General features: G+C 35.7%; 1 protein-coding gene across 1 annotated transcript; it reads right to left on the bottom strand.

The window, feature by feature from the left end:
- Positions 1-27571, bottom strand: LOC124437857 (protein virilizer homolog). Its single transcript, XM_046987788.1, has 56 exons — positions 27475-27571; positions 27120-27223; positions 26524-26610; positions 26306-26354; positions 25284-25458; positions 25024-25205; positions 24261-24380; positions 24152-24184; positions 21250-21282; positions 21073-21165; positions 20931-20952; positions 20735-20772; positions 20573-20628; positions 20312-20360; positions 20195-20219; positions 20038-20111; positions 19457-19540; positions 19294-19375; positions 19165-19226; positions 18957-19022; positions 18088-18176; positions 17646-17850; positions 17450-17568; positions 16929-17038; positions 16525-16589; positions 15985-16023; positions 15790-15867; positions 15446-15488; positions 15079-15159; positions 14429-14503; positions 14185-14274; positions 13741-13800; positions 12791-12893; positions 11571-11674; positions 11099-11305; positions 10039-10364; positions 9859-9967; positions 9700-9790; positions 9284-9379; positions 8877-8975; positions 8573-8678; positions 8424-8495; positions 7595-7755; positions 6644-6706; positions 6009-6190; positions 5676-5815; positions 5463-5553; positions 4919-5085; positions 3709-3833; positions 3550-3620; positions 2440-2657; positions 1959-2058; positions 1784-1886; positions 1444-1481; positions 1058-1145; positions 1-260 (listed from the first exon to the last, which is right to left on the bottom strand). Exons 1-56 carry the CDS (start codon positions 27553-27555, stop codon positions 176-178), a joined length of 5514 nt encoding a protein of 1837 aa, XP_046843744.1. The 5' UTR covers positions 27556-27571; the 3' UTR covers positions 1-175.
- Positions 27572-27605: the final 34 nt, after the last annotated feature.

Raw genomic sequence — 27605 nt, forward strand, 5'->3', positions numbered from 1 at the left:
TGGAAAGCAATCTTCATATTGAATATGAGATGACAATGGTGAAGGGTAGTCCCTCTTTCCATGAATAGAATACTTTTTCTTACCATATTATAACCAACTATTACATCCAACTGACCTTGAAATTCAGACATGCAAGTCAAAATGGAGTTAATAGAATATACACTTAATTAACTTCTTATCTCGTGAAAGATCGCATGTGTCTACCACGTGCTCCACCAGCTCTGTAGTTATCAAAATGTCCAGGATGTGGAGGCAACAACCTGTAAAGATGTTACATATTCTAAATCATGGAAGTGTTATTAAATTAGACCAAATGAACTAAGGAAATAGAAGCGAGTGGTGTGTATTATAAAACGACAAAAAAAAGAGCGCGCGTTTCTTTTGTCTATAGTTGTGTTGCATTAGCGTGTGCAAACCGATGTAAGCTCAACCGATTAAATCAATCGAGCAATCAATAAAAATTTGCAAATCAAACATAAATTTATTTTAAAAGAAAAGTTAAAACGTTTGTTTTAAATTTGTCTGTTTCGCATTGATTTTATTTTCTAAAAGAAATAAAACATGTTTGTTTGTGTGTTTTGCACAGATCTGCTCTCGTGTTCTCTCAAAGACCTCCTTGGCACAAGTATATGTCTGTGGAAGCAGTAATAAACGTCTTTTATTTCTCAAATGTTACATGGATTACCAATGAGCCGGGGGGTGGTTCGTACACAAACAAAAGCATTATAATATATTTATAGCAGTTAAAAACACATAAATTTGACTAACAAAGCTCCCTGAGCCAGCGATATCTATGAAATTTGTACTTCATATAACAGTAAGCAAACAAACAAAATCACAGCACCAAACGTAGATTTACATGTTTGTAAATGTAGATCGTCCAGGTTGGTATAGTCCTGAGAAGGACTGTTTTTGTTGTTGTTGACTGACGTTTCGACAACAACAAAAACAGTCCTTCTCATGACTATACCAACCTGGACGATCTACATTTACAAACATGTAACGATACTCCCGAGTTCAAACCATTTACTTTAAAACGTAGATTTATAATCAATACCGGTTGTCTTTGCGTTCGGCGTCCTGTTGAGGTCCTGCCCAGAAACCACTGCGCAACTGTTGTTCGCGATACGTCGTCTCACGGAAACCTTTAGAAAGGAGAAAACACGCGGAGATGAAGAAAATTTGATGGAAAACGTAGATTGTTGAGACAAGATTGGTGGGAAACATCAGTTCTTCTTTGGGACAATGTTAATTTAAATAACATGGTATTTTTAAGTAGGGCATAGAAAGCCAATAGTAAAAATCAAATAAGGTCAAACGCTGTGAGCCATGACAGCAGATGTTATAGATGAATTTTACGACATTTCTGAGATTTAATCATTTTTACTCAACATCTTTCAGAAATACGGTCAACATCTTCCGATGTTTCTATGAGTTTCTTACCTCGATAATTGACCGTCGCAGGTGTCCCCCAGTTGCCCCTGCATTAAAATAATTAAATTAATTAACGTAAATAATTTGGTGATTTATGTCGAAGGAATGAATTATAACAAACAGATTTCGTTGACGAAAGTGACGAGAAACCTTTGAATAGAAAATCTTTTATGTGGATTGAAAAAAAGGCGAAGGTAGATGGTCAAATGAATTTCAAATAAACGAATCTTGTTTTCAAAACATTGACATAGGCTGCATTCAAACAACAGAGAAACAACTTCTCCAGCGGCAGAAGGCAAAATTGCGAACGAAAAAACGTACTTAACTTCATCGCATATTGTAAACTTACGTTCTTTGGAAACCACGTTCTAAGAATCCAGCGGTATCTATAGTCTGGCGAGGTTCCCAAGCCGAGCTGCGAAATGAATGCATCGGATGGGCTGCAATAGACACTATAGAAAGATCACAAATAGCTAAATATGGACGAAATGAGGATGAATGATGAAATATTAAAGATTTTTTACCATCCCTCCTTGACATTCCAGACATACCCCAACGACCGTCATTCGGTAAGTATCCTTCAATTCTGTGATGGTCCGGAGAATTGCGATTCACCGCTTGGATCTAAAATGGTTGAAAATAATAAACAATCTCAGATAGAACTTTTATACCCCCTCTCCCAACGTATGCAGATTCCTTCTTCGCATTTAAACTTCATTTGAAAAGATATTTACAGTTTTTGGAGATGTAAATGGAATTACGCAAAAAAACTTTGTTCAGTAAGTAGTAAAACAATTGACAATAAACTTATGACTCAGTCAATCAGACGTGAACAAAATACTACAAATAGAATGCTATGAAAACCCTCCAGCACCCTCCCCAGTAAACCTTGTGTAAAAAACCTTCTGCGCATCCTCCTGAACTCCAGTGAAAAACCCCTCCTACCCCGTCCCCTGTAAACCCTGTGAAAAAACCCTCCTTCTCCTGTCTCTTACACGCACGCACCTTGCGTATTGAAGGTCGTGCCGAGGACCTCTCGTTACCAGGCGACTGTCCTCCTCTGCCACGTCCTCGACCACGTCCACTCTCCATGGCAACAAAGTCGTCAACATGCATTGACGGTGGACGACTCGTGTTTTGTATGCGAGCTCGGAAGTTGTCGTATCTCGCTCCACCACGTCCACCTCGGAACATGCCGCCACGTCCTCGGCCACGATTTAGGGCTAAATGAAAAGAACGATGTTACTAAATGTATTGTTGTAGATGTTGTCTATGGTTGTGTTGTAGATGTTGTCTATGGTTGTGTTGTAGATGTTGTCTATGGTTGTGTTGTAGATGTTGTCTATGGTTGTGTTGTAGATGTTGTCTATGGTTGTGTTGTAGATGTTGTCTATGGTTGTGTTGTAGATGTTGTCAATGGTTGTGTTGTAGATGTTGTCTATGGTTGTGTTGTAGATGTTGTCTATGGTTGTGTTGTAGATGTTGTCTATGGTTGTGTTGTAGATGTTGTCTATGGTTGTGTTGTAGATGTTGTCTATGGTTGTGTTGTAGATGTTGTCTATGGTTGTGTTGTAGATGTTGTCAATGGTTGTGTTGTAGATGTTGTCTATGGTTGTGTTGTAGATGTTGTCTATGGTTGTGTTGTAGATATTGTCTATGGTTGTGTTATAGATGTTGTCTATGGTTGTGTTGTAGATGTTGTCTATGGTTGTGTTGTAGATGTTGTCTATGGTTGTGTTGTAGATGTTGTCTATGGTTGTGTTGTAGATGTTGTCTATGGTTGTGTTGTAGATGTTGTCTATGGTTGTGTTGTAGATGTTGTCTATGGTTGTGTTGTAGATGTTGTCTATGGTTGTGTTGTAGATATTGTCTATGGTTGTGTTGTAGATGTTGTCTATGGTTGTGTTGTAGATATTGTCTATGGTTGTGTTGTAGATGTTTTCATATGTAATCTTATAGCTTTTAATGATAGTAAGGACTTTTAATTGTTTGTGATGCTTAAATCGAAATCATTTTACATTTATGTTGGAGTTGCAGGTTTAAAAAAAAATAGATTTTTTCGCCCAATCATTTCAACAAAATTTCCATTATTGTCATTATGTAGAAAACGATTACCGTCTTGTTTTGCTTTTTTTTCTGGATCACCCTTCTCCAGAATCATTGACGCGAATTTACGTTTGCCGAGCCTTAACAAAGAATCAAATCAAATGTTTGAAAATTTTTTCAAGATTCATCTAGTCATCAAACACGAAAACTTTGTGTAAACAAACTTACTTTTTTAGACCGTGTTTCCGTTTTGGCGAATCTTCAACTGACATCATCAAACCTTTGTCAAGTTCAGCTTTTATGTCGAAATCTGGGAAGTATTTGTTCTTGATATCTTCGAAGTTACAGTTTACCTAAATCGTAAAATGCCCGATGTAAGGGTTTAGCTACTTCTCACTTTTATAAAGCGTTCTTAATGAATGGTGTAAATAAAGAGCAAAATTTTCTTCTCAAGAAAACACAATATCAGTCAGCTGTTGAAAATCTGTTGCATTGAGTTAGAATATTCTATACGCATTTGATGTTCTTAAGAGTTTTTATGAAATATGTTTTTAACAGAGCTAAACAAATAAATCAATAAAAAGGTCGATCTTTTCAATTGTCATAGGAATAAACTTAGGGTAAGTTTCTTTAAGGTTATAATTCGTAAACCACCCTCAAGCCACCCATAAACCACCCTTATAACCACCTTTAAGCCACCCTTATAACCACCTTTAAACTACCCTCAAGCCACCTATGAACCACCCTTATAACCACCTTTAAACCACCCTCAAGCCACCTATGAACCACCCTTATAACCACCTTTAAACCACCCTCAAGCCACCCATAAACCACCCTTATAACCACTTTTAAACCACCCTCAAGCCATCCATAAGCCACCCTTATAACCACCTTTAAACCACCCTCAAGCCACCCATAAACCACTCTTATAACCACCTTTAAACCACCCTCAAGCCATCCATAAACCACTCTTATAACCACCTTTAAACCACTATTAAGCTACCCATAAACAACCCTTACGTAACTCACCCTTTGACCACCGTTAAACTAATCTCAAACCACCTATAAACCACATTCAAACCACCCTTAAACAATCCTTAATTTACCCTTAACCACCCTTAAGCTACCCTTAAGCCACTCTTAAGCCCCCTTACACCACCTTTAAACCACTCTTCAACCACTAAAGACCCTAAAATCACATTAAAACCACCCTTAAACAACTCTTAAATAACCCTCAATTTACCCTTAAACCACCCTTAAGCTACCCTTAAATCACTTATAAACCTCCTATACACCACCTTTAAACTTCTCTTCAACCACTAAAGACCCTATAAGCCACATTAAAACCACCCTTAAATGTATAATGTGGGAAACAATTCCATTTTCCTGTTTTCAACAACGTTATAAATTTATGAATAAAAATTCTTGCAACACATACCAGTTCGGACTCAACATCGACGTCATCTGGTGGAGGGGAAGAGTACCACAACGTTGGACTAACCCTGCCACTTACGTCATCACCAGAACTGAAGGCAGCTCGTACGTTGAACAAAGTTTGTAGAGGTTGCGCAGCAGAAAGAATGGGTTCGATGTCTTCAATGGTGTCTGAATGTAAAGATCCACAATGCAAGGTCATAATCCACTTTGATCATAATCCACTTTGATCATAATCCACTTTGAACATAATCCATTTTAATCATAATCTACCACTTAAATTTCACACTCAAATCTACTGCTTCGTGTTGGTAAACGAAATTATGGAAACTGAATCCGAATAAAAAAACTTTCATTATGACGTCAAAAAATTTCAAAGCGCGCAGTGCATTGTTGTCTTACGAGTCAAGTGTAGTTGGGTCCACAATATTTCAATTTTACGTCCATGAAAAGTGACTGTGATAGTGTTTCGTGTGAACTCGACGACGCAAAACAATGGAATTCTTTTCATTTTTAACTCAACAATGACAAGAGAAATTGTTACTTACCAACCATTTTGATTTCAACCCGTTCAATTTTTCTCAATGAAGTGACTCCGTTAAGTAGTGTGTCCAAAGTCTCGTCTTCTTTGCAACTTTTCTGAATAAAAGATAACAATGTTAAAATCTTAATGAAAGTGGCAGAGACCAGAGATTTGCAGTCAGTTTAATGCTTCCACGATCCCTCCCCCCCCCCCGTACATAGGTGGTCGATCGACGAACCTCCAGAAGTGCTTCCAGTGTTTCCAGGGGCTGTTCCACATCTTCGCTATTTTTCATCAACTCTTGAAATTCTTTCACGGAAACGTTTATTTTCCTTGAATACACCGCTGTACTTTCTTCAGTGAACTGTGACGTTGTATCTACAGATGTTGATTCAAACATTAAATCACGATGATTCCAGGAAATGTCAGAAAATTATTTGAGCTATAGATAGAATAATTGTAGGCATTGTCAACAACGTAGAAAACAGCAAAATGCGCTCAAGTATGTCTCAAGATTCATCAATAATATAATGAAATTATTTCTCTCGATAAAATGCTTCAGACATATTACCTTCGTCACTAATTTTACCATCTTTTTCGGAAGTTGTCGTGTCCATTTCGGAGACTTCGGCACATTTCGTACGATTTTCGATTTTGTTCAACGAACTGAGCGTGTTGGGCGGCATTAGCAACTGGAGCAGCTCAGTTGCCGTTGAGAGCGTGGACAAAGAGTCTGGGCCGGGAATTCCAGGTCTGAATAACAATTAAATAAATTATGCAGAAAATACAAGTAAACCAATAGAAAACCATAATAGGACTGCATTATTTAAAGAGTATATTTTGCTAATCATAACTCCTGGATTATTTGTATGTTTGAGAAAAACGAACACTCGTTTTGTTCATTTCATAGCCATTGTAAATTTTAAAGATGGATTTCAAAATAGCAAATACCATGGTGAATGGTGATAATAACAATGTAATAGTTCTTAAAAGAAGAAAGAGAAAGAGACACTTGTCTCTTTCTAGCTGTAAATAACGGTTCCTTTGAATTGTTGAGTTAGTGTTCTGGTTAAAACAGTTCTTTTAAGAACTATTACATTGTTATTATCACCATTCACCATGGTATTTGCTATTTTGAAATCCATCTTTAAGTTTGTCACCACGACAAAGTCTCTGTTTCATTATAAATTTTAACAATAAACTTACTTAAATGATGAACAGAGTCTTTGAAACAGTCGATAAAAAACTTTGTTGTCTTTCTTCAAGGCCCTATTTAAGTAGATTATTACGTTTACAGTGATCATTTTAATCCACTTTATCAACAACTATCACCTATTATCAAATACTATCAATTACTAACACCTATTATCAAATACTATCAATTACTAACACCTATTATCAAATACTATCAATTACTAACACCTATTATCAAATACTATCAATTACTAACACCTATTATCAAATACTATCAATTACTATCAACTATTATCAAATACTATCAATTACTAACAGCTATTATCAAATACTATCAATTACTAACACCTATTATCAAATACTATCAATTACTAACACCTATTATCAAATACTATCAATTACTAACACCTATTATCAAATACTATCAATTACTAACACCTATTATCAAATACTATCAATTACTATCAACTATTATCAAATACTATCAATTACTATCAACTATTATCAAATACTATCAATCACTATCAACTATTATCAAATACTACTATCAACCATTATCAAATACTATCAATTACTATCAACTATTATCAAATACTATCAATTACTATCAACTATTATCAACAAAAATCGACCACTATCAACAATTACCAACTTTATCAACTATGACAAACTGCTGTAACCTAATGTCAACTACAACCAACCATTACCAAATAATATTTCTTCTTATTTGAACTCAAACAGGGAGAGAAAGGTAATATGTATAATATTGATCCAACGGAAAAAAGCCTAAATTCAAAACCTCATTCTGTGGATATGTTCGTCAAACATTTTGACATCCTCAAATGACGCAAACTCAATTATGATTCTTCCGAAAAACAAGCGTGCCATAAAAAAGATGGGAAACTGGCACTAGTCGCAACCTGTCTTCACGATGTCAAATAAGGAATGGACAAACAAACATACTGTTTAATGTGAAATAGCCCATAATCGTGATCTGTTAACGTCACTATAGTCCTCAGGACTTGGAGGATTGTAGCATAGGACTGGGAACTAGAGCCGATATTTTCTAGCAGGGCAGAACAGATGGATGAAAACATTTCTCGGTCGGGCATTGAATCACCAAGCTAGAAAATGAAGTAAAGTTTGATTTATTTGCTTTCAATGAGATCAAATATTAAGGATGAATGAAGTATTGCTTAAGAAGTATGAAATGAAACAAAATCCAAACATAATATTCATCTTTAACTCAATATTTGAGATTAAAGAGAGGAAAGGATAAGCTAGTAAACATTTTTGTAGATGTAGATCGTCCAAGTTAGTGGAGTCCCTAGAAGGACTGTTGCAGTTGATTTAGCAGTAGTCATTTACACGCTTTGATTCTGAAGATGACTACAGCTAAGGTTGTCGTAACGTCAGTCAACACTATCAACAACAGTCCTTCCCAGGACTTTACTAACCTGGACGATCTACATCTACAAACACACAACGATACTCTCGGGAACAAACCATTCACTCTACAACAATCTAGTGATATTTCAATGTCATTACAAATTCATTACCAGACAAAGATACGAGCTAACAGGGGGTCAATTTTAATCACAAGTGTAATGACATCATCGGGAAGTTTACACACGAAACGGCCATTTACAACAGGGAATGGATCGTTTGCAGAGTTTTTTTAAGAGGAGCGAGTTTCGTGAAAACGATGTTTTGTTTGGGCAGGTGATGTGAATTCAATGATAATTTTTTTACTGGTTTTAAGGCCATAGTTCAGTTGTGTTTATTCACTTACCTGGTTCAGTGAAAATGGTGCGTTCAACAGCGTTAGACTAATTTGCGGATCGCACAAGGATTGCATGATTGTCTAGCAAGAGAAGTGAGAAAAAGAAAGCATTTGGTGAAGGTTATTTTAACACAAAGTCAAACGTAATGTTAACTTACAACAATACAATATTTTAGACGAGATTGCGCAAGTTCCTCTGAGGTAATCTTCAGATAACAAAGTAAGCCTTTCAGAAGATTCGGGAAAGGAACTTCGTCCACATTACTACACGAATTTAAACAAACGAAAAATATTCATAACACAACCAATACCAATTCAGACTTTATGTTATCAATATTAGCGAAGTTTCAAGTGTATAGTTTCGTTGTTGAGAATGTATAATGTGCTTACCCGGCTCAGAATTTGAAGTGTATAGCTTCTAATAAACACATTAAATATGGACGTTAATTGAAATGTAATTACCCTGGTTTTAAGAAGAAGAGTAAAGCTGATTTCACCGCTGGTTGAGATGAAAGGTACGCAATCAATGTTATAACACGCATAGCATGACCACTGCATGTCCTATAAACCAAAAAATGTCAATATATGTACTTATGTAATCAATACCTAAACGTACCCAAATGACCCCATATAAGCAAAGATACGTCAATACATGTACTTGTGTAATCAATACCTAAACGTACCCAAATGACCCCATATAAGCAAAGATATGTCAATATATGTACTTGTATAAACAATACCTAAACGTACCCAAATGACCCCATATAAGAAAAGATACGTCAATATATGTACTTGTAATTAATATCCCAAGGGTACCCCGGCCAGGTATATTAATCCTGAACCAATCAGGTATATCTAATGTAACTTACATTGGCGTCTCCTGTTCATTAATACCGTCTTCCGTTTCTTTTTTCCCTTCTTTTTCTTGATTAGAAATGTCCTTATCTACGACTTCAAGTAAGGTCCTAAAATACAGAAAGATTTTTTGAAAAGGAAAACAATATTTTAAAGTTCCACGTATTATTTGCAACTAAGATGTTTTGATAATTTTCATTTTGATTTTTCGACAGAAGCAACTCCTTCAAGGCCTCACATCTATATCCAAGAGGCAACAAAACTGCAAGGAGAATTTTTCAGATTGTCATTCCGTTCGTAATCTTAGCAAAACTTCCAAGTTTCATCGAGCATGTCTAAATATTTCCATGTACAGATGTGCTACTTTACGTACGAGGATAAAAATTTATGAAATGTTTAAACGCCTCGATGTTCACGTCTGACACCATACCTCACGACAGTCAAGGCCATAGAAGGGGAAATATCCGCTAACTGACAACAAACTCGTCTCAAAACCAACTGCAGACTGTGACAACATGATCCTTAAAATGGAAAAAACTCTTTACTGTTTTTGTATGAATGTTTAAGTTCATAATGGCTCCATGTTTACCCGAGAAATCCCTCAGCATCCCTTGTATCGTGGAAGTTAGGGGATTAAGGTGAGCACTCCAAATGATGCGATGTTTCACGAGTTTTTCAACGTCCTCTTCCGTTAAATCCTGTCGGTCGATAAAAATTGACTAAAATTCAATGTAATTCAACATATAAAATCCTTGAATATATTTTGTACCTCGAGCGTGTTTATAGGTAGAGGAATGGGAAGGAGTTCTGAGAGGAGGGAGAGACCACCAAGAAAGAACTGGGGTCTAGACATCGTGTATTGTAAAAGTTCCTTAAGCATTAACAGCCAAACACTGCTATTGATGGCCTCCTCGGCGTCCGTCGTTAGAAGTACTGGTCGGGTGAACGTCATCAACAAATTCACTATTTCATTTTGAATCTTCTGCGCGATCGAGGAAAGGGAGCCTGAGACCGAGCGCATGATGCTGTACAACGTCATAAGTTCGGACAACAGTCTCGTGTCCTTATACTGATAAGTGTTGGTAGAAAGCAGTTCTAGGAAAGGAAATATAACTAGCAGTGGATGATAAAACGGGGTAAATGAGTACTTTGTTTGGGTCACATGTCTTATGACGTATGCATATTGAACGGTATGAGGGTTCGAACTAAGGTAATGTGCATGTCACTGATGGCAGTAAATATCTACAGTAAATACACCTACAGACTGAAAATACACCTACAGACAGTAAATACACCTACAGACAGTAAATACACCTACAGACTGAAAATACACCTACAGACAATAAATACACCTACAGACAGTAAATACACCTACAGACAGTAAATACACCTTCAGACAGTACATACACCTACAGACAGTAAATACACCTACAGACAGTAAATACACCTACAGACTGAAAATACACCTACAGACAATAAATACACCTACAGACAGTAAATACACCTACAGACAGTAAATACACCTTCAGACAGTACATACACCTACAGACAGTAAATACACCTTCAGACAGTAAATACAGCTACAGACAGTAAATACACCTTCAGACAGTAAATACACCTTCAGACAGTACATACACCTACAGACAGTAAATACACCTTCAGACAGTAAATACACCTACAGACAGTAAATACACCTTCAGACAGTACATACACCTACAGACAGTAAATACACCTAGAGACAGTAAATACAGCTACAGACAGTAAATACACCTACAGACAGTAAATACACCTTCAGACAGTAAATACACCTTCAGACAGTACATACGTACCAGCAAGCAGTTGATTCAAGCATGCCAATAAAGGCAACAATATCGACACAACATGCAGACAATGACCACTCGTAAATGGCTGTCCCAGTAACCACGGTCTCTTTAAATAATCGTTCACTTTCTGAGCAAGTTTGATAAACACGTCCATCGCGTTAGCAGAGAATAATTGTATACAAGCGACATTGTAGGTAAGATCTTTTTGTAGACCTTGAGAAGAAGAGAAAAGATGTTTTTTTTTCAACTACGCGGAGATAATGAGACGATAAGACTGGGATCAGATAGGGATAAGACTGGGATAATTAAGGATGAAACTAGGATAAGAAAAGGAGTATTAAGACCATGATTAGACAAGATAAGAGCATGCCTACATAGGGATACGACTAAGAAAAGACGCCAAATAACAAAAATACGCAAATCGAGAGAGATTAAGGCATTAAGCTATGAAACAATTGGAAAAAAGAACGACATTCACCTTCAACAGAGCTGGTACGTTTTGGTACAGTAAGATAACGTATTACACGAATTGCTGTTAGTATACCGCAGGCCACGTTCGGTTGACTCAATTCATCCACTTTACTGCAATAGAGAAACGAAACAAGACGCTATAAGATGATTATGGCTCTTCACCGTTTGAACTAAACAAGTCTATGAGCTTTTATTATGTTTATAAAGTTACGAAAGTCGTCAGTGGCCATCAAGGGGCTACTTATAATTTGAAATAATCGCATTGACAACGTCAATAAAAGTTTGTATGGTTTTATGATAACTTACAATTGTTTAATAATGGTGCAATGTGTAATGATGCTTTTGATAATTTTTGATAGTTTAGTGATAGTTTCTAATGGTTTAATAATGGTTTAATGATAGTTTATAATTGTTTAATAATGATTTAATGATATTTTATAATGGTATAATAATGGTTTAATGATAGTTTATAATGGTTTAATGATAGTTTATAATGGTTTAATGATAGTTTATAATGGTTTAATGATAGTTTATAATGGTTTAATGATAGTTTATTATTGTTTATTAATGATTTAATGATAGTTTATAATGGTTTGATAATGGTTTAATGATATTTTATAATGGTTTAATAATGATTTAATGATAGTTTATAATGGTTTAATGATGGTTTAATGATAGTTTATAATGGTTTAATGATGGTTTAATGATATTTTATAATGGTTTAATGATGGTTTAATGATAGTTTATAATGGTTTAATAATGGTTTAATGATATTTTATAATGGTTTAATAATGGTTTAATGATAGTTTATAATGGTTTAATGATGGTTTAATGATAGTTTATAATGGTTTAATAATGGTTTAATGATATTTTATAATGGTTTAATAATGATTTAATGATATTTTATAATGGTTTAATGATGGTTTAATGATATTTTATAATGGTTTAATAATGGTTTAATGATATTTTATAATGGTTTAATGATGGTTTAATGATATTTTATAATGATTTAATGATGGTTAAATAGTTCATAATTGTTTGATGATTTTTTGTTGGTTTATCTTGGTTTAGTAAAAGTTAAGTAATACTTTAACACCTTATTCGGTTTACAAAGTTTTTGCAGAAAACATTGCGTTATAAAAGATTATTTATCCTCAGTGAAGTTCTTATCAAAGATCACGAAATCAGAGGAAGTTCAAACAAGGACAATTCAGTATTTTCTCTCACCTTTTGACGTACTCTAGAAGCACTGGTACCGACATTACTTCGAAGTTCAGATCCTTGACGGGACTAAGCCAGTGACTAAGTTGTCCTAAAGCCGACTCTTTATCTAACATAACAAACAATATCACTAAATAGTGGACTAAATGTTTGTAGATGTAGATCGTCGAGGTTAGTGAAGTGCTGAGAAGGACGTAGGTGTTGACTAACGTTTCGATAACCTTTGCAATAGTCATATTCATTTCGAAACTGACTACTAACCATCTAAAAAACATTTAACAATACTTCCGAGTTCAAAGCATTTAATTTTTTACGATCATTTGAACGACAAAGCACTTGACTCTGAAGATGACTACCGCTAAGGTTGTCGAAACGTCAGTCAACAACAACAAAAACAGTCCTTCTCAGGACTATACTAAACTGGACGATCTACATCTACGAACATGTAACGATACTCCTGGGTTCAAATCATTCATTTTAATATCAAATTAACACAACAGCGCGAACAAAGAAACAAATGAATTTTCTGTCGATGAGTCGCCCCAGAGTGTTGTATCAACACAAAATTGAGCGTGAAATATTTCATTGTAAGATTAAGTAATTGAAGACGAAGAAAGAGTGGGTCGAATAGCAGCGCCATCTTTTTAAAACAATTAAATTGGTGTTTCACATTGAACTAAAATACATGGAACGCTACCTAAAGCAAATTCTTGAAGCAAAATCTTACACCCAGACACGCGTGCGTTTCGAGATTCTGAAAATTGATTGACTACACACGCGTGTCTGGGTGTAATCTCGCGTGTCTGGGTGTAATCTCGCGTGTCTGGGTGTAATCTCGCGTGTCTGGGTGTAAAATTTGGCTTCAAGAATTTATTAGACTTTTCTATTACAGGTAGCGTTCCATGTATTTTAGTTCAGTGGTGTTTCACTACTTTGCCACAAGTACTGGAACTTACCTTCTCCGATTTTCCACATCCTCTCACCAAACTGGTTCAGAAGTTTGACATTTTCCAAACCTTAACAAAGAAAAATTCCCATAGTTTAAATTTATCTTGAACAAAGGTTGACTGTATTTCTATTTCAACTATCTCGTTGACTAAATCACACGTTGCCTACTGCTTTACATACACAGGAGAACCAAAGAAATTACGTTTTATCTTTTAAGATAATTTTCCAAACATGTAGCGAGTTTCTGTATTTACAAAGTGAAAAAATTGCTTCCGCTCGTTTTCCCCTGAAAGATTTCTCATCCTGTCTGCACACTTAATTATTTTCCTGCACATCTTTACATAGTAAAATCAACGAGTACATTAAAATGCTGAAGCAGTAATTTATGATAAGTACATAAAAAAGAACATAAAAAAGGACGCACACAAAAAAATCACATTTCAAGACTGTACCTTGAATTGTTAAGAGAATCAGTACTGACGCATATTTACTGGAAACGCTTTTCTTAGACTTTGAGTCCTTGACGTCGAAGTTTGACTTTTCTAAACGAAATCACTAGATGTGAAAACGACGCGTCATTAAGGAATTTATTGTCCAAAGACTCACCGTAGAGTATTTTTTTGGTTATTAAAAAGTAAAAATGTAACTTTTCAAGAGGGGATTCTACGAATTTATACTCAATAAAAAACAATGTACCTGCATGTTCAACAAATGGTAACAAACATTCTAAATTCGAGCCCATTCCTAAAACACTTGTGACAGCTGCTTTACCTGTGAATTTCATACGAAGAACATCGTTATTTAGATCGTTACTATAGACACAACACCATATCTCAATAACACAATAGCACTACAACTACACAACATTACAACACAGAAACACTACAACATCTTAACAGAAATAAAACTCAACACAGAAACACTACAACTACACAACATTACAGCACAGTAACACTACAGCTACACAACATTACAACACAGAAACACCACAACATCATAACAGAAATAAAACTCAACACAGAAACACTACAACTACATAACATTACAGCACAGTAACACTACAGCTACACAACATTACAAAACAGTAACAATACAACTACACAACATTACAACACAGAAACACTACAACATCATAACAGAAATAAAACTCAACACAGAAACACAAATACTACAAAAAAACCCGACATGTTTGTACTGATGTCAATACAAATACGGTAGAAGCAATGAGTTAGCTAACACACAGCTTAATACTTTATAAATACCCATTATATCATACTGCCTGGCTTATTCTTTGTGATTCATAGGTTGACAAGTCACAATCGGTTATCTAAACATTAACGACTTACCCAAAGCAGTGAATGTCATTGAATAAAGTGAATGTAGGGTCGACAAAATATCGGCACCATCCAAATCAACGCCGGATAAATCTTTAAATATGAAAATAAAATAAAGATATTCCCGGTACAGCACTACGATACATGATGTATTTCAATATGAAGACACGCAGTCTAAGTAAATATGTTGGCAACTTCAAAGTTTAAATGTTTAAAGCTTGATAGCAAAGCTTGATAGCCATGTAAATTCGTACTAAGATCAATTGATAAACTACCTGGCTGCATGATGATGAAAGAATTTGCTCTTTTAAGGTATTTCTACCTCTCAAACGATTGTGTTAGTGGTATATTTCACATGACTACATTCAAAACTTCTTACCAGGGCCGTGTGAAGATTTTAATTGGTCGATCGCTTGTAATGTCTTGAATAAAGAAAAAATGTTTTTTGAATTAAAATTAAACAAATGACAGCAATGGGCAAGACTCGTCTGACGATAAAATGACGATAAAATGACGATAAAATGACGATAACACGACAATAATAAGATGGTAAAAGCGACAACACATCGATATGACAACCAGACATAAAACGTGTCCTGACATATTTTTTAGCCTTTATGAAGTGTCATGTCGCTGTTTCTGGACCTGAGGCAAAAAATCTGATGAATTTCTATTTGAGACTACGAAAAAGTTTGACGTATACAAACGGACGAAATAATGTACCTGTAGATGGTATATCAAAAGCAAACCCAAATGTTGTGAAGTGCAATGATCAGCTGCACTCGGATCACGAAGAAAGTCCTGGGAACAAACAGATGGAAAGATATTAAACTGATGTGGACAACAAGGAAAACTTAGACAACAAACTATCTTTTAAAAAGGTTTAACCGAACACAATACGTAAGTTAAACAACATACTTGTAACGATGGAGATTCGCTGTAGTGAAAATCTGTTTCCTATGAAGTAAATGTAAGTAAGGTCATAAACAGGTGATTTAGAACCCAATCTAATAAATACCTGACTCAGCCGAAATTCTACAGTTGCGAGTGGGGCAAGCCGCGATCTTGAAAGGTGGTAAAACTGACGATATTTACGACTAATTCCTGAGTTGATAAACAGTTGCAGTGTTAATAGTCTGGGTTTAATTTTTAATTGAACTTAATTTTGAATTTTGCTTTTTGCCGCCTTTCAAGATGGCGACTTTGCCTCAACCTTCAAACGGTATTTAGACATCTAGAGGATTGGGTTCTAAATCATTGTGGTGAACAAACAATACACCATAAAACAACGATTAATTTCTTTTAAAAATCACGCGACCCTCAGTCTTTCTTAATAACCCACTTTTACCCTAAGTACAAAAGAACAATATTTCCTGTTTCATCGTGGATTTCTCACAAATTCAATTCGACGTCCTTACCCACAACACAATGCTTTAAAAAGTATGAGAGTATGCTTACAGTCTGCGCCAATATCCTTATGATTTCATTCGTGGAGTCTGGGTCAGATGAGAGATACAGCAAACCTTAAACAAGAATTTAAAAAGGAAATAAAAGAATTAGAACTTCAAATCATTCATAAAAATTCTCATGTGGAAAGTTTTTATTCGATTCATTTCATTATTAATCGTTTTCTTTTTCAAATACTGTTGTGCTTGTGTAAAACGCTGATTCTAGGACTTGTAGCTGGTTCTGGCGATTTGAAATTGTCAAAAGTTCCAAACAGAAAGCATACTTTGCTGTAGTTAATATTCGGCAGTAAAATCGTCGGGTTTCAAGTCATTTGAAGTGAGTTTAAAGAAATATTTCTTCCTAGCTCTCTTCAGCAATTTCCACGAATGTAATTATCTGCCAAGTCCACTGACCTTCGTGTGACTGGAGTAGATGAAAGAAGATATCCCTTATAGCTGTGAACACTGGCGGAATAAATCCAACTGGAGTACTGAACAAGACAAGAATCGATGGAAGAAGTTTTCTGGATAAAAAAAAGGATATGACAAACGGGGTATTTGACGAACGGTCCACGTGACTAAATAGCTGCAATCTGATAGGTTACTTTAAAAACCTGGAGCCGGTTGCCGGAAGCCTTGATAGCGTTATCCATAAGATAGCAATTCTTTTAAGATTTTATCAAATCTTTTAAAAAGCAAAAAACATAAGATTCCAAAATGAGCCATCAATAAATTCAAATATTGTCTCGATGAGTACGAAATTTCTTTGTCTTAAGAAAAACATAAACATCTTTTTTACAAGTTTGAAAATTTTTACCATCCAATGGATAACGCTATCCACGCTTCGTGCAACCTATCTTTATGGTGGAAGACTTCTTAAGCTTGAATATTTTGCAAACTTAACGCTGCCTGTTTTCCTCTTATCTCTATATGACCTGGATGTTTTCTCACCTGTCCGTGAACATTCGATAAAGGATAGTGTGCGGGTTTTTGTTTCCCTTTCGGTCGACGAAACTTTCACGCATTTTGGAAATGACTGCATATGTGAATGGATCTAAAAGAAGAAGGAAGCCATACTTCGGTCTGCGTACATCCCAGTATATTTCACATTTCTTCTCAGCAAAAGCTTACCAACAAATCTTTTGCGTTCACAAGAACGTTGAACACTTCCTCGAGACAACCGATGATTATTTCCTCCTGCTCGGCATTCACAAAATCCTGTAGATCAATGACGCCATTTTCTTCGTCCACATCGACATTGCCTTCGTTGTCGTCATGGTTACTTTGAGCTGTGTCCTTCCTCGACTGGATTAGGACGCTCGTGTTTGTTATAATACTAGAAAGAAGGAAAGGAAGATGAAATGGCGGTAAAAGTTGGTTTGCAATTATATTTGGAGATTCCTAGACCTCTTAATCAGCAACAAGAGAGTAATTCTTCGAAATCACAAGTCATATTACCATTTTCCAATTGCCGGCAAATCATCAATAGAACTTAAGAATTGTTTCCAATGGAAGAAATTTACGACCAAACCAATGGCTTTCTTATGTTAAATCACTGTGAATGTCAACAAACCTGTCAACGGTTTCTTGAAGATTGCCTAACATTTCATAAATATGCACTCTGTTGATCAAACTCGTGCCGGCTGCGATCACACGAATAGCCTAAAAAGCCAGAGATAAAAAGGCGTCATTTTGAATATAACAGAGAATTTATCCTTCCCGACATTTACAAATTGAAAAACGCAATTGCCATTGTAAATGCCCGATAATACAGTTTCCGATAGTTGTGAAAACCAGAAGAGAACAAAGAAACTCAAGAAAAAACGAAGAAAAACTTAATGGTTCTGAAACAAAAATGTTTGACGTAGAATCAGAACATCGACCCAGGAGTTCCTAAAACAGTTCTTTTAGGAACTCTACGGTTTCTCTGTTCTCTTCTGGGTTTCTTGACTTTTTTTTAAGCTTTAGAGCTCTTCGTTTTCTCTTCATTTTAAGAAACGTTGATAACTTAATTTTTGCCCATTCACCATGGCAATTGCACTTTTTAAGGCAAAAAGATTTCACAGAATTGTCTTTAGGGCAGAATTGTCTCTGTGCGAATTAAAAGTCATGACATTTATCGCCTTTGATTTCAAGGTAGACGCGAAATAGTTCTTGTTAATTTTTCACTATCAAAACACATGTAAACAGCGTAGGCTCTAACGACACTTGACTTTAAATAGTGCTTTTACCTAAATGCAGGTAATGACGAGTGTCAAAGAAAACAGTAAAAACAAACAAAAGAGTTTTTGATCAAAACAAATGCTAGCTCGATTTCAACTTCGACACAACAGCTTCATATAAAGCTTCAAACCACGCATGCTCACCGAATCGTTACGTTACGATACGATACGATACGATACGAGTGAAGTCGAGAACAAAATATAATTTTTACATTCTTACTTGTTCAGATAGAAGTAATTCAATGAGTTTTTCATAACCGTTTTTCTTACTTTCCACCGTCTTATCCTGTAAAAACACCGAACGAAACAAGATGAGTTAGTTAGCTTATGGTAAAATTGTTTCACAAGATCAAATAGTCTTTCAGAAGTCGTCTTGTCCAAGGCAAATAGCTGAGTGACCGTTTATAAAACATTTAGAGTGAGTCTACCTGTTTTTGCCTTTCGACAAGAGCTTTTATCCCAACAGGATATTCAACAGAACTATGAAGAGCTGCAAAATAAGCATTACAATGAGCAAACGATTTACAAATCATTTCATCCATTTTTCTTTCATTTACCCTGCAAAACAGCCAATTTAACAGATGAAGACATGTGCTGTGCGTTCAACAAATCAAACAACTTTTCTTGGACGTTTTTTGCCTGTAAAATAAAACAAAAAGATAGCTTTCCACAAGTTTTTCCTATATAATCGTGCAAGTAAAATAAAACATCATGTCTTACAATTAACATTTCACAGGTTTTGTCCCCGCTCTCGCAAAGCTGTGAAACGAGATTCATGCCGAACTTCAAGCGACGAATGTTGGCCTAAATACATACATTCATGAAGTACATTATACAATAACATCGAGAAATGAAGCAATTTGATTGGTCAAGAGCCATGGCCAATGAGAGCGCTAGAACACGGAATGACGTCACATGAGTTAGCCGCATTTTCAAGAAAAAAAAACAAAAAGAAAATTTTTAAAGATTCTTAATAGACTTTATTACTGAATTAGACGAAAACTTTGAAGATTCAGTTCGATCTATAGATGAAAATGAAAAGAAAAAAGCAACAAAAAATCCTTTTTTTGAACGTTGGAATCGAAGATTTTCAACTTGCTCTTTTGCCACCATACATTTTGTAGGTTTTTCGTCTTTTTTTACATCAAAAAACCACATTTTTCCGTTATCTGTTCAGAGCAGTGACCATTTACCGTGAACAGACAAGAGCAAAATTTAATGCATTTGTCGATTACATATCAACACATTACAGGTAAATAAGGAAACAGAGATACATAACAACCCATAAAAGAAAGACTTACAGCAATGGGAAAACTTTGGGCTTCGTCAAGATCAATGGCGTCCATTGCAATATCAACCAAAGTAAGCAACAAGTCTGTGGGATAGATTCCAAGAGAAATGACTTCGAAAGAACGAAACTCGAATGTGTCAGTAACAAAAAAATACGAACGACTTTACCTTTACGTACAAAGGAAGCAGAAAGCTGAAAAGAAAAAAAGTTATATTGAAAACTTTATTTCATGCAGTGCATTTGTTTTGTAGAGTTTGAAAATCAAAATTAACGAAGTATTTTACCGTAGGAATGATTTTTGAATCACTGATGTTACCCAAAAGTTCTACAGACCTTAAAGATAAAGGAATTTTAGTGTTATACTTTATGTCAGAGATATGTAGTTGCAGTGCAGGAGGGTTCACACTACTCTGGCCTTTCCCAGGGGGGGGGGTGTATTCGAGAAGTATTTGACTGGACGCATTTTCTCATTACATAATGGTAAATAACTTTTTGGCTGTATTGTGTATATAACTTTGCTTTGTGCGATAGCAAAACTAACTAACTTGGCAGTTTTTTCTTCGTTTTTATATTCTTCAAGTAATTTTTCCATTTCTTCAATCTAAAGTACAAACAATACATCGTTAAATGTATACGTTCTATAAACATCGACTTTAATAATTCGATGAATTTAGTAAATAAAACAACACGAACTCATCTACACTTACGCTTTGTTGGTCGACCATTTCTACGGAAAGCAAAGAGGCTAGAAATTATACAAAATAAATCATAAAGGAGTTTCCAAATTATAGAAAAAAGACCTAACGTCTCACGTTGTGCTGTGGTAAAAACAAAAAAATATTTTTCAGCCTTTCCCGCCATTTTAACCTCGTTAAAACTTCAATTGTCAACTTAAAACCGTACCTGGGTTGGCTTCAGGAAATGACTAAAAAACAAAACACAAAGTTGGTGGTGCAATTTCGAACAGATTTTAAGGTCGAATAATTTGCGAAAAACATACAAATAGACAGACAACAACGATACAAAGCCATGAACTTTTCATTACCTTCAGGGAGGAAAGATCACATTGATATGGATTAAAACTGACAGATACAGACATCCAAGTGTCTTCTCCATACAACTGGAAATCAAGACCGTCCTAGCAAGTACATTTTGTCCATAAAGGAACAATTGAATTTTTCCTACACAAACATCATTATAATTGAAAACAAAATTAAGTTACCGTATCATCGAAAGGTCTATCGTCATCCATAATCTAAAATGGAAATGAACATTATAATCGTTTCTTTATCAGGGGTAAATTTACTGGAGATTCGGATGAATGGGCACAACTCCAAGCCACGGTTGGAGTTGATGCAGGAGAAATAACAAATTCACTGCAAAATTATAATATACCAAACGATCTGGCAAAAGCAATCCACCTTTTCGACGGTAAACAAACATGTCAAAAATGAGAGAACAATTTACAAAATTCGGACAATCAAATGGTCGGATATAGCAATGAATATGTAGAATAGTGGCAATAACATAGAATGATGATGCTCTTGGGGGATTTGTAAATCTTATTTTAAAAATACAGAACGACTAATTATAAAGGCAGAAGGTGTAAGAGTGAATAAAAATCATTTTCCATCAAATCAAATTAAGGCCTGGATATGACATGCAATATGCAGGTACAAAGTTATAGAGAAAAATACAGCATTTCAAAGTTGTCGCATATATTACGAGTGCCGTAACAAAGTGTTGATGAGTTTCATATGCATTTTTCAAAACAAGCTTAAGAAGACAAAGAGCATGCCGAAAATATATCATTGAAAATTTGCTAAGCGCATCTACAAGCACCAATTTCAGAACACGCTCTGTCACAAATTAATTGAGAATTAATCTGAGCATGCGTAGTCAACTCCACCACCTCTCCGAGTTCATGGTAACGACCAACTGGATGTACTAGTAACGATTATGAAGTAAATAGCTCCCTCAGTCACAAATTTTCAAATAAAACATTTGCGCATGCGCAGTCTGTTCGAGCTTGCGCAGTCCACTTGACCAGCTGCCCAAGTTCATGGTCATGGCAACCACCAACTGCATCTACGAGCACCGATCTTGAAGTAAATAGCATGCTAAGAAACAATTTAATAGAAAAATCATCTGCGCATGCGCTGGAGCATGCGCAGTCCACTCGACTAATTGTTCATAGTCATGGCAACGACTAACTATAAGTACTTGCACAACATTTGTGGCAATTAGCTCACTTAGTCGCAAATTAACGAAGAAATCATCTGAGCATGCGCAGCAGTGACTTTAATAATACCACAACTTTCGTAAGCCTCTGAATTTTGGTATATATATATAAAGCCAATATTAGGTATAGCAGATGTCAACTAGCAGTGGAAGCTGGGTGCGATATGTATGCAGTGGCTTAGGGGTCCAGACGTTTCGGGTCGCGACCGCACTCTCCCTGCGTACCCCGAGCAAAGCCTATCGCAGGTGATCTCGGGGTCTGATGGGCGGAAGCTTGCTATTGCATCTCCCAAGTAGGATAGCGTGGAGGGGCCGAAATCTCCTACCGAAACGTTAACATGCGGCGTTCTAGTGCCTCGGCTTAAGCAGGTATCGGGAAGCATGGACCGAAAACGGGGTTTTTTGCTTTCGAATTTTATCTTTTTGTTTATTTTTTCTCATAAAATAAACCAAGCAATGTTTTAATTAACTTCTTCTGACACTGTGCCTTTTTCTAACACCTAAAATATAAGACGACCTTCAACGTGTTTTATACAATTTTTATTGCTTTAGATCAGGGGTCTCCAAACTTTACAGCCAGAGGGCCACATGAACTTTCATCAAGCATGTTGAGGGCCGAAGAATATAAAAAATTTCCACGTTATCCTTCAGCTTTTTAAATTTCACAATGTGCTTGAAACGGAAGTAGGAAGTTGGGAGAAAAATTGACGTAAGCCACTCTTGCTAGTTGGCTTGCGACATAACGTGAACTTTCTGCACAAAATTTATTTTGTTTAATAATATTATTATTTTTCTTAAGTGCCTCTGCGGGCCGGATTGAGAAGCCCAACGGGCCGCATCTGGCCCGCGGGCCGTAGTTTGGAGACCCCTGCTTTAGATCTTTCTGATTTAACTCTCTCATTTACTGTTTCTCATGCATCACGAGCAAACCATCCATAATCCTCATGGCAAACAAGGATTATCTGGTTCCCTTAGTTAACATGCGACGCACTAGAGCTCAACTATCTCGGGATATCGGGAGGCATGGACCGAAAACGGAATTTTTCGTTTTCAAAATTTGTTTTTTTTTACAAGAATTCTTTCCATAAAAGAAACTAGAACATCCAAACATCCAAGAATACTGCAAAAGTTCAAACAACTTCTGCCTTTTTGACTCATAATTTACACCAACTCTAAGCATATTTATACGTTTTTTACATGATACCTTTTACAATGTAACTTTCTCATAACTCTCGTGATGAACGAGAGCCTCCTTATACAATACAACTCTCTCATCATGAACGAAAGCATCCGTGGGCTTCGTGGAAAAAAGGACTATCTACTTTTTCATAATAGTTTCTAGCGCGACACAATGCCAGTATTCAACCTTTCCTTTGATCGTTATGCTTTTTTCTTACGCAAAATGGTTAAAAATTTCACTGTTCGGCCTTTATAAATAATCGTTCTGAATAACTAGAATCATATTCACAAATGCCCAAAATTCAAAATCATCCCCTAACCATTTTATTGGCACTGTTCTACATAAACAATAGTATGTCCGACCATTCGATTTTTTAATTTGATCACGTATATTTTACCCACGCGTTTACCGTCGGAAAGATGAATTGTGATTTTCGTATGATGGAGAATACTTATCTCTGATTCAAGATGCATAACCATGAATTACCATTACTGAACTGTCCCCACCCCACCCCCCCCAACTATTATAACTTGATATTAGCTACAAGTTACCTTGATACCACCCCCCTCCCCATAATGAATAGAAACGGTTGTGATTGCCCAACGTTATCAAACACAAATATTTATAGTTATAACTGTGGAATTAGGCCTTACTTTACGAGTTGAAAATCCGTGGAGTGGAAAAGCAAGAATAAAACACATACCTCTTCCTCGCTAAGAATTGCTTCATAACCATCCTAAAAAGCAAAATGGCCGAAATTAGTAAACTACGCCTCGAGAAGCATGAATGGAGGTTGCTTCATGTTATAAAACCTGCTCTAAATCTTCTTCATCCGAGATAAAGAGGTCAGTGGGCGACTTATCTGGTGTCAGCGGTTCGAACAAATCGTCGACAGGCTCAGGAGACTTCTTTGGACTTTGTTTTACTTCATCCTAAATATACATATATCAGAAATAAATTGGTTTTGCCACCACAGCCCCCCTTCCCATCACCACTACACTGGAGTCAAGATTCAACATCAGATCATTCCTGATGAAGACATTAGACTGGAGTGTATAAGAACTAAAGTTTCAACATAAGATCACTCTAGATGAAGACATTAGACTGGAGTATATAAGGACTCAAGTTTCAACAAAAGATCACTCCAGATGAAGACACTAGACTGGAGTATATAAGGAGTCAAGTTTCAACATCAGATCACTCCAGATGAAGACACTAGACTGGAGTATATAAGGACTCAAGTTTCAACATCAGCTCACTCCTGAAGACACTAGACTGGAGTATATAAGGACTCAAGTTTCAACAAAAGATCACTCCAGATGAAGACATTAGACTGGAGTATATAAGGACTCAAGTTTCAACATCAGATCACTCCTGATGAAGACATTAGACTGGAGTATATAAGAACTCAAGTTTCAACATCAGATCACTCCTGATGAAGACATTAGACTGGAGTATATAAGAACTCAAGTTCCAACATCAGATCACTCCTGATGAAGACATTAGACTGGAGTATATAAGAACTCAAGTTCCAACATCAGATCACATTCTTTTAAAACTAAAATTGAAAATTACTTCAACATTTTCTTCAACTCCCTTTTCTTTTTTGATTTGCGGACTGTCTTTTTCTTTTTCTTCAATATTTTTCATTTCTTCGACTTCCTTCTTAATTTCTACAGCTTCCTCAACCTTCGCCTTATCTTCAGTTTTCACCTCAACATCAACTTGCTCTTCTTCTTTCTTAATCTCCACTGGTTCTAAGTGTAATTTAACATACAAGTAGCAAAAAAGTTTTAAAATTGAAAACCAAGAGCACACAGCACACAACAACAAACCTTTAGCCTCTTCATCTTTAACAGTAGAAGAAATAACTTCTCCTGAAGGTGGCATGGGTTGGGGTTCAGTTGGAGTGGTTACAGGTAAAGGTTCTTGAATTTTTGTGAGGTAACCATAGAGACAGACAGTGAGTTTTGTATACCATCCTCTTAACACAACCACATCTGTAGCCGCCTGTGTGTTTGAATGATCAGATATTGAAATTTTTGAGAAATTAACCTTCCACTCCTCTTCCTTGTAAACGAGACAAGTCTTCTCAAAAGTAGAGAGCCTTATATGCTACAAGTCCCGGGCTTGTGACCGGTATGGTCCTTTCCCAGGACTTGTAGCGTAAAAGCTTTCTGCTTTTGAGTAGATTTGTCTCGTTTACAAGGAAGAGGAGTGGAAGGTTAATTTCTCAACTGTTAGATAAGGTCGTTATTGTTTGTAGTTGTTGGTTATAGCATCATGCTATCATTCTTTTTGTTTAATAACATTCCAACTATTTAACCTTGTGATTGAAATTTTTGTGATAAGGAAGATAGAGGTCAAGTTACATATAAACAGTGTGCAAAATTTTCAAATGAAAAAAATTTAACTTCGAATGGCAGACTCAGAAACTATCAAAATGTTCAATACTTTAATATCATTGCATCTGGTGCTCAGAATAAGTTGTCAACGCTTTTCTTTTGAAAAATTTACCATTCTCGAAGGTCTGATGACATTATATTCTTTACCTTACAGGAAGCAAAATTTTAAACTAACACTTAATCGGATTTAATAAATTGCTTTTGAATAATGCAACTCTTTGGTTTGTGATAACATTCTAATAACAGAGTATATCAAGCAGATGTTCTAGTTTTTGAATGAATGTTCAATTGGTACAGGCAGACAGAATCTTATAAAGATATTGAGTTAAGAAGCCCACAAAAATTGGAGACAATCAAATTTCTAATAAACTTCATATAAGCAACATATAGGCATTGAGAATTGCTAGCAAGGATCATGTACCTGGATTTAGCTTATACATAATGTTCAATACCTCTGAATTTGTGTTCAAATGATAATTCAATGCTTCATGATAATCCAACCTTAAAATAATCAAGTAAACATGATCAATATATGATATAGGACTTAAAATAAACTTTAGAGGTTTTGGAGAATGGTGAGATAATTATTACAACTATTTTTTTCTGGGCTACAGGGTGCTTGCCAAACATAGGTTCTAATGTAGATGAAATCAATTTCTTTCAAACTTACACTCCAAGTTTTTCAAATGTCACTGCCTGTGATTTGTTTAGGTTTCTATTGAACAGCTCCAGTTTGAAAGAAGATGGATGAGTTTCACTGCAAATAAAACAGGAAGAAGACATGAACTACAATAAAAGTGCACAATCATAGTATTTTTACAAGTAAAAGTTGAATTCTGACTCTGAAGATGACTACCGCTAAGTTTGTCAAAACGTCAGTCAACAACAACAAAAACAGTCCTTCTCAGGACTATACCAACCTGGACGATATACATCTACAAACATGTAACAATACTCCTGGGTTCAAACCATTTACCTTAACTACAACTAAACTATGTATGTCTACAAAAGAAATATTGTTAAAATACTAAGGCGACAAAACACCTTCACAGTCATTTATAGAGAACAAGAAGTGCTACGAAAGTACACCAGTCTGTCCACATGCCAACATTCATTCATACACAATGGAACATAAAATTCTTACAGTAAAACCAAAACATAGGGTGAGCAATTCTGTGAAAAGTAGTAATTTATGCACACATATAACTAATCTCGAGGGAGGGTGGGAAGTTTACTCCAGTATGGAACACGTTAAGTCATTCATACCCAAGTCTATCAATAGCAACATGAGGTCTTGCGCCATTTGGAATGACACGAACTTCGGTAATGCAGACAGGACTGCGAAAACTGACCAAATCTAAATGCATTTCCTATGCAAACAAAATAATTATTAGAAATAATCAGATAATCCAAGTAATTTGCAAAATTTTGTCGCATCTGCACTTCAAAATCCACAAGAGATCTCAGGTTAAAATGACGAGATTCTCATTTGGGGAAAAACGTGAAATCGAAAACCTTGGTTTTCAAAAGAAATTTTTGCAAGTATCTAACCACTAATGATCAGTTTACTAGAAAAATAGTGTAGAAAATTTAATAGCTAAATTATCAAAAGGATTCAAACCTCGTTATGTTCATGATTAAAGGTATCATAAAACAACAAGCAATGACCGTGTCTTCCTTCGTTGTCCATTGGGACCGCCATCTTGGATTGAATTCAAATGGTTTCCATCTGCCAAAATGACAGCGAGAAAG

Source organism: Xenia sp. Carnegie-2017, unplaced genomic scaffold (genome assembly GCF_021976095.1).
Source record: "Xenia sp. Carnegie-2017 unplaced genomic scaffold, XeniaSp_v1 HiC_scaffold_17, whole genome shotgun sequence".
Taxonomy (NCBI): Eukaryota; Metazoa; Cnidaria; class Anthozoa; order Malacalcyonacea; family Xeniidae; genus Xenia; species Xenia sp. Carnegie-2017.

What these genes read in the sequence shown, in the direction of transcription:
- LOC124437857 (XM_046987788.1), bottom strand. Translation starts at nt 27,555, where the DNA reads ATGGCGGTCCCAATGGACAACGAAGGAAGACACGGTCATTGCTTGTTG. An exon ending in TAAGGATATTGGCGCAGACT is followed by an intron (nt 16,024 to 16,524) that starts GTAAGCATACTC and finishes TTTACTTCATAG; the next exon opens with GAAACAGATTTTCACTACAG. An exon ending in CACCATTTTCACTGAACCAG is followed by an intron (nt 7,756 to 8,423) that starts GTAAGTGAATAA and finishes TTCATTTTCTAG; the next exon opens with CTTGGTGATTCAATGCCCGA.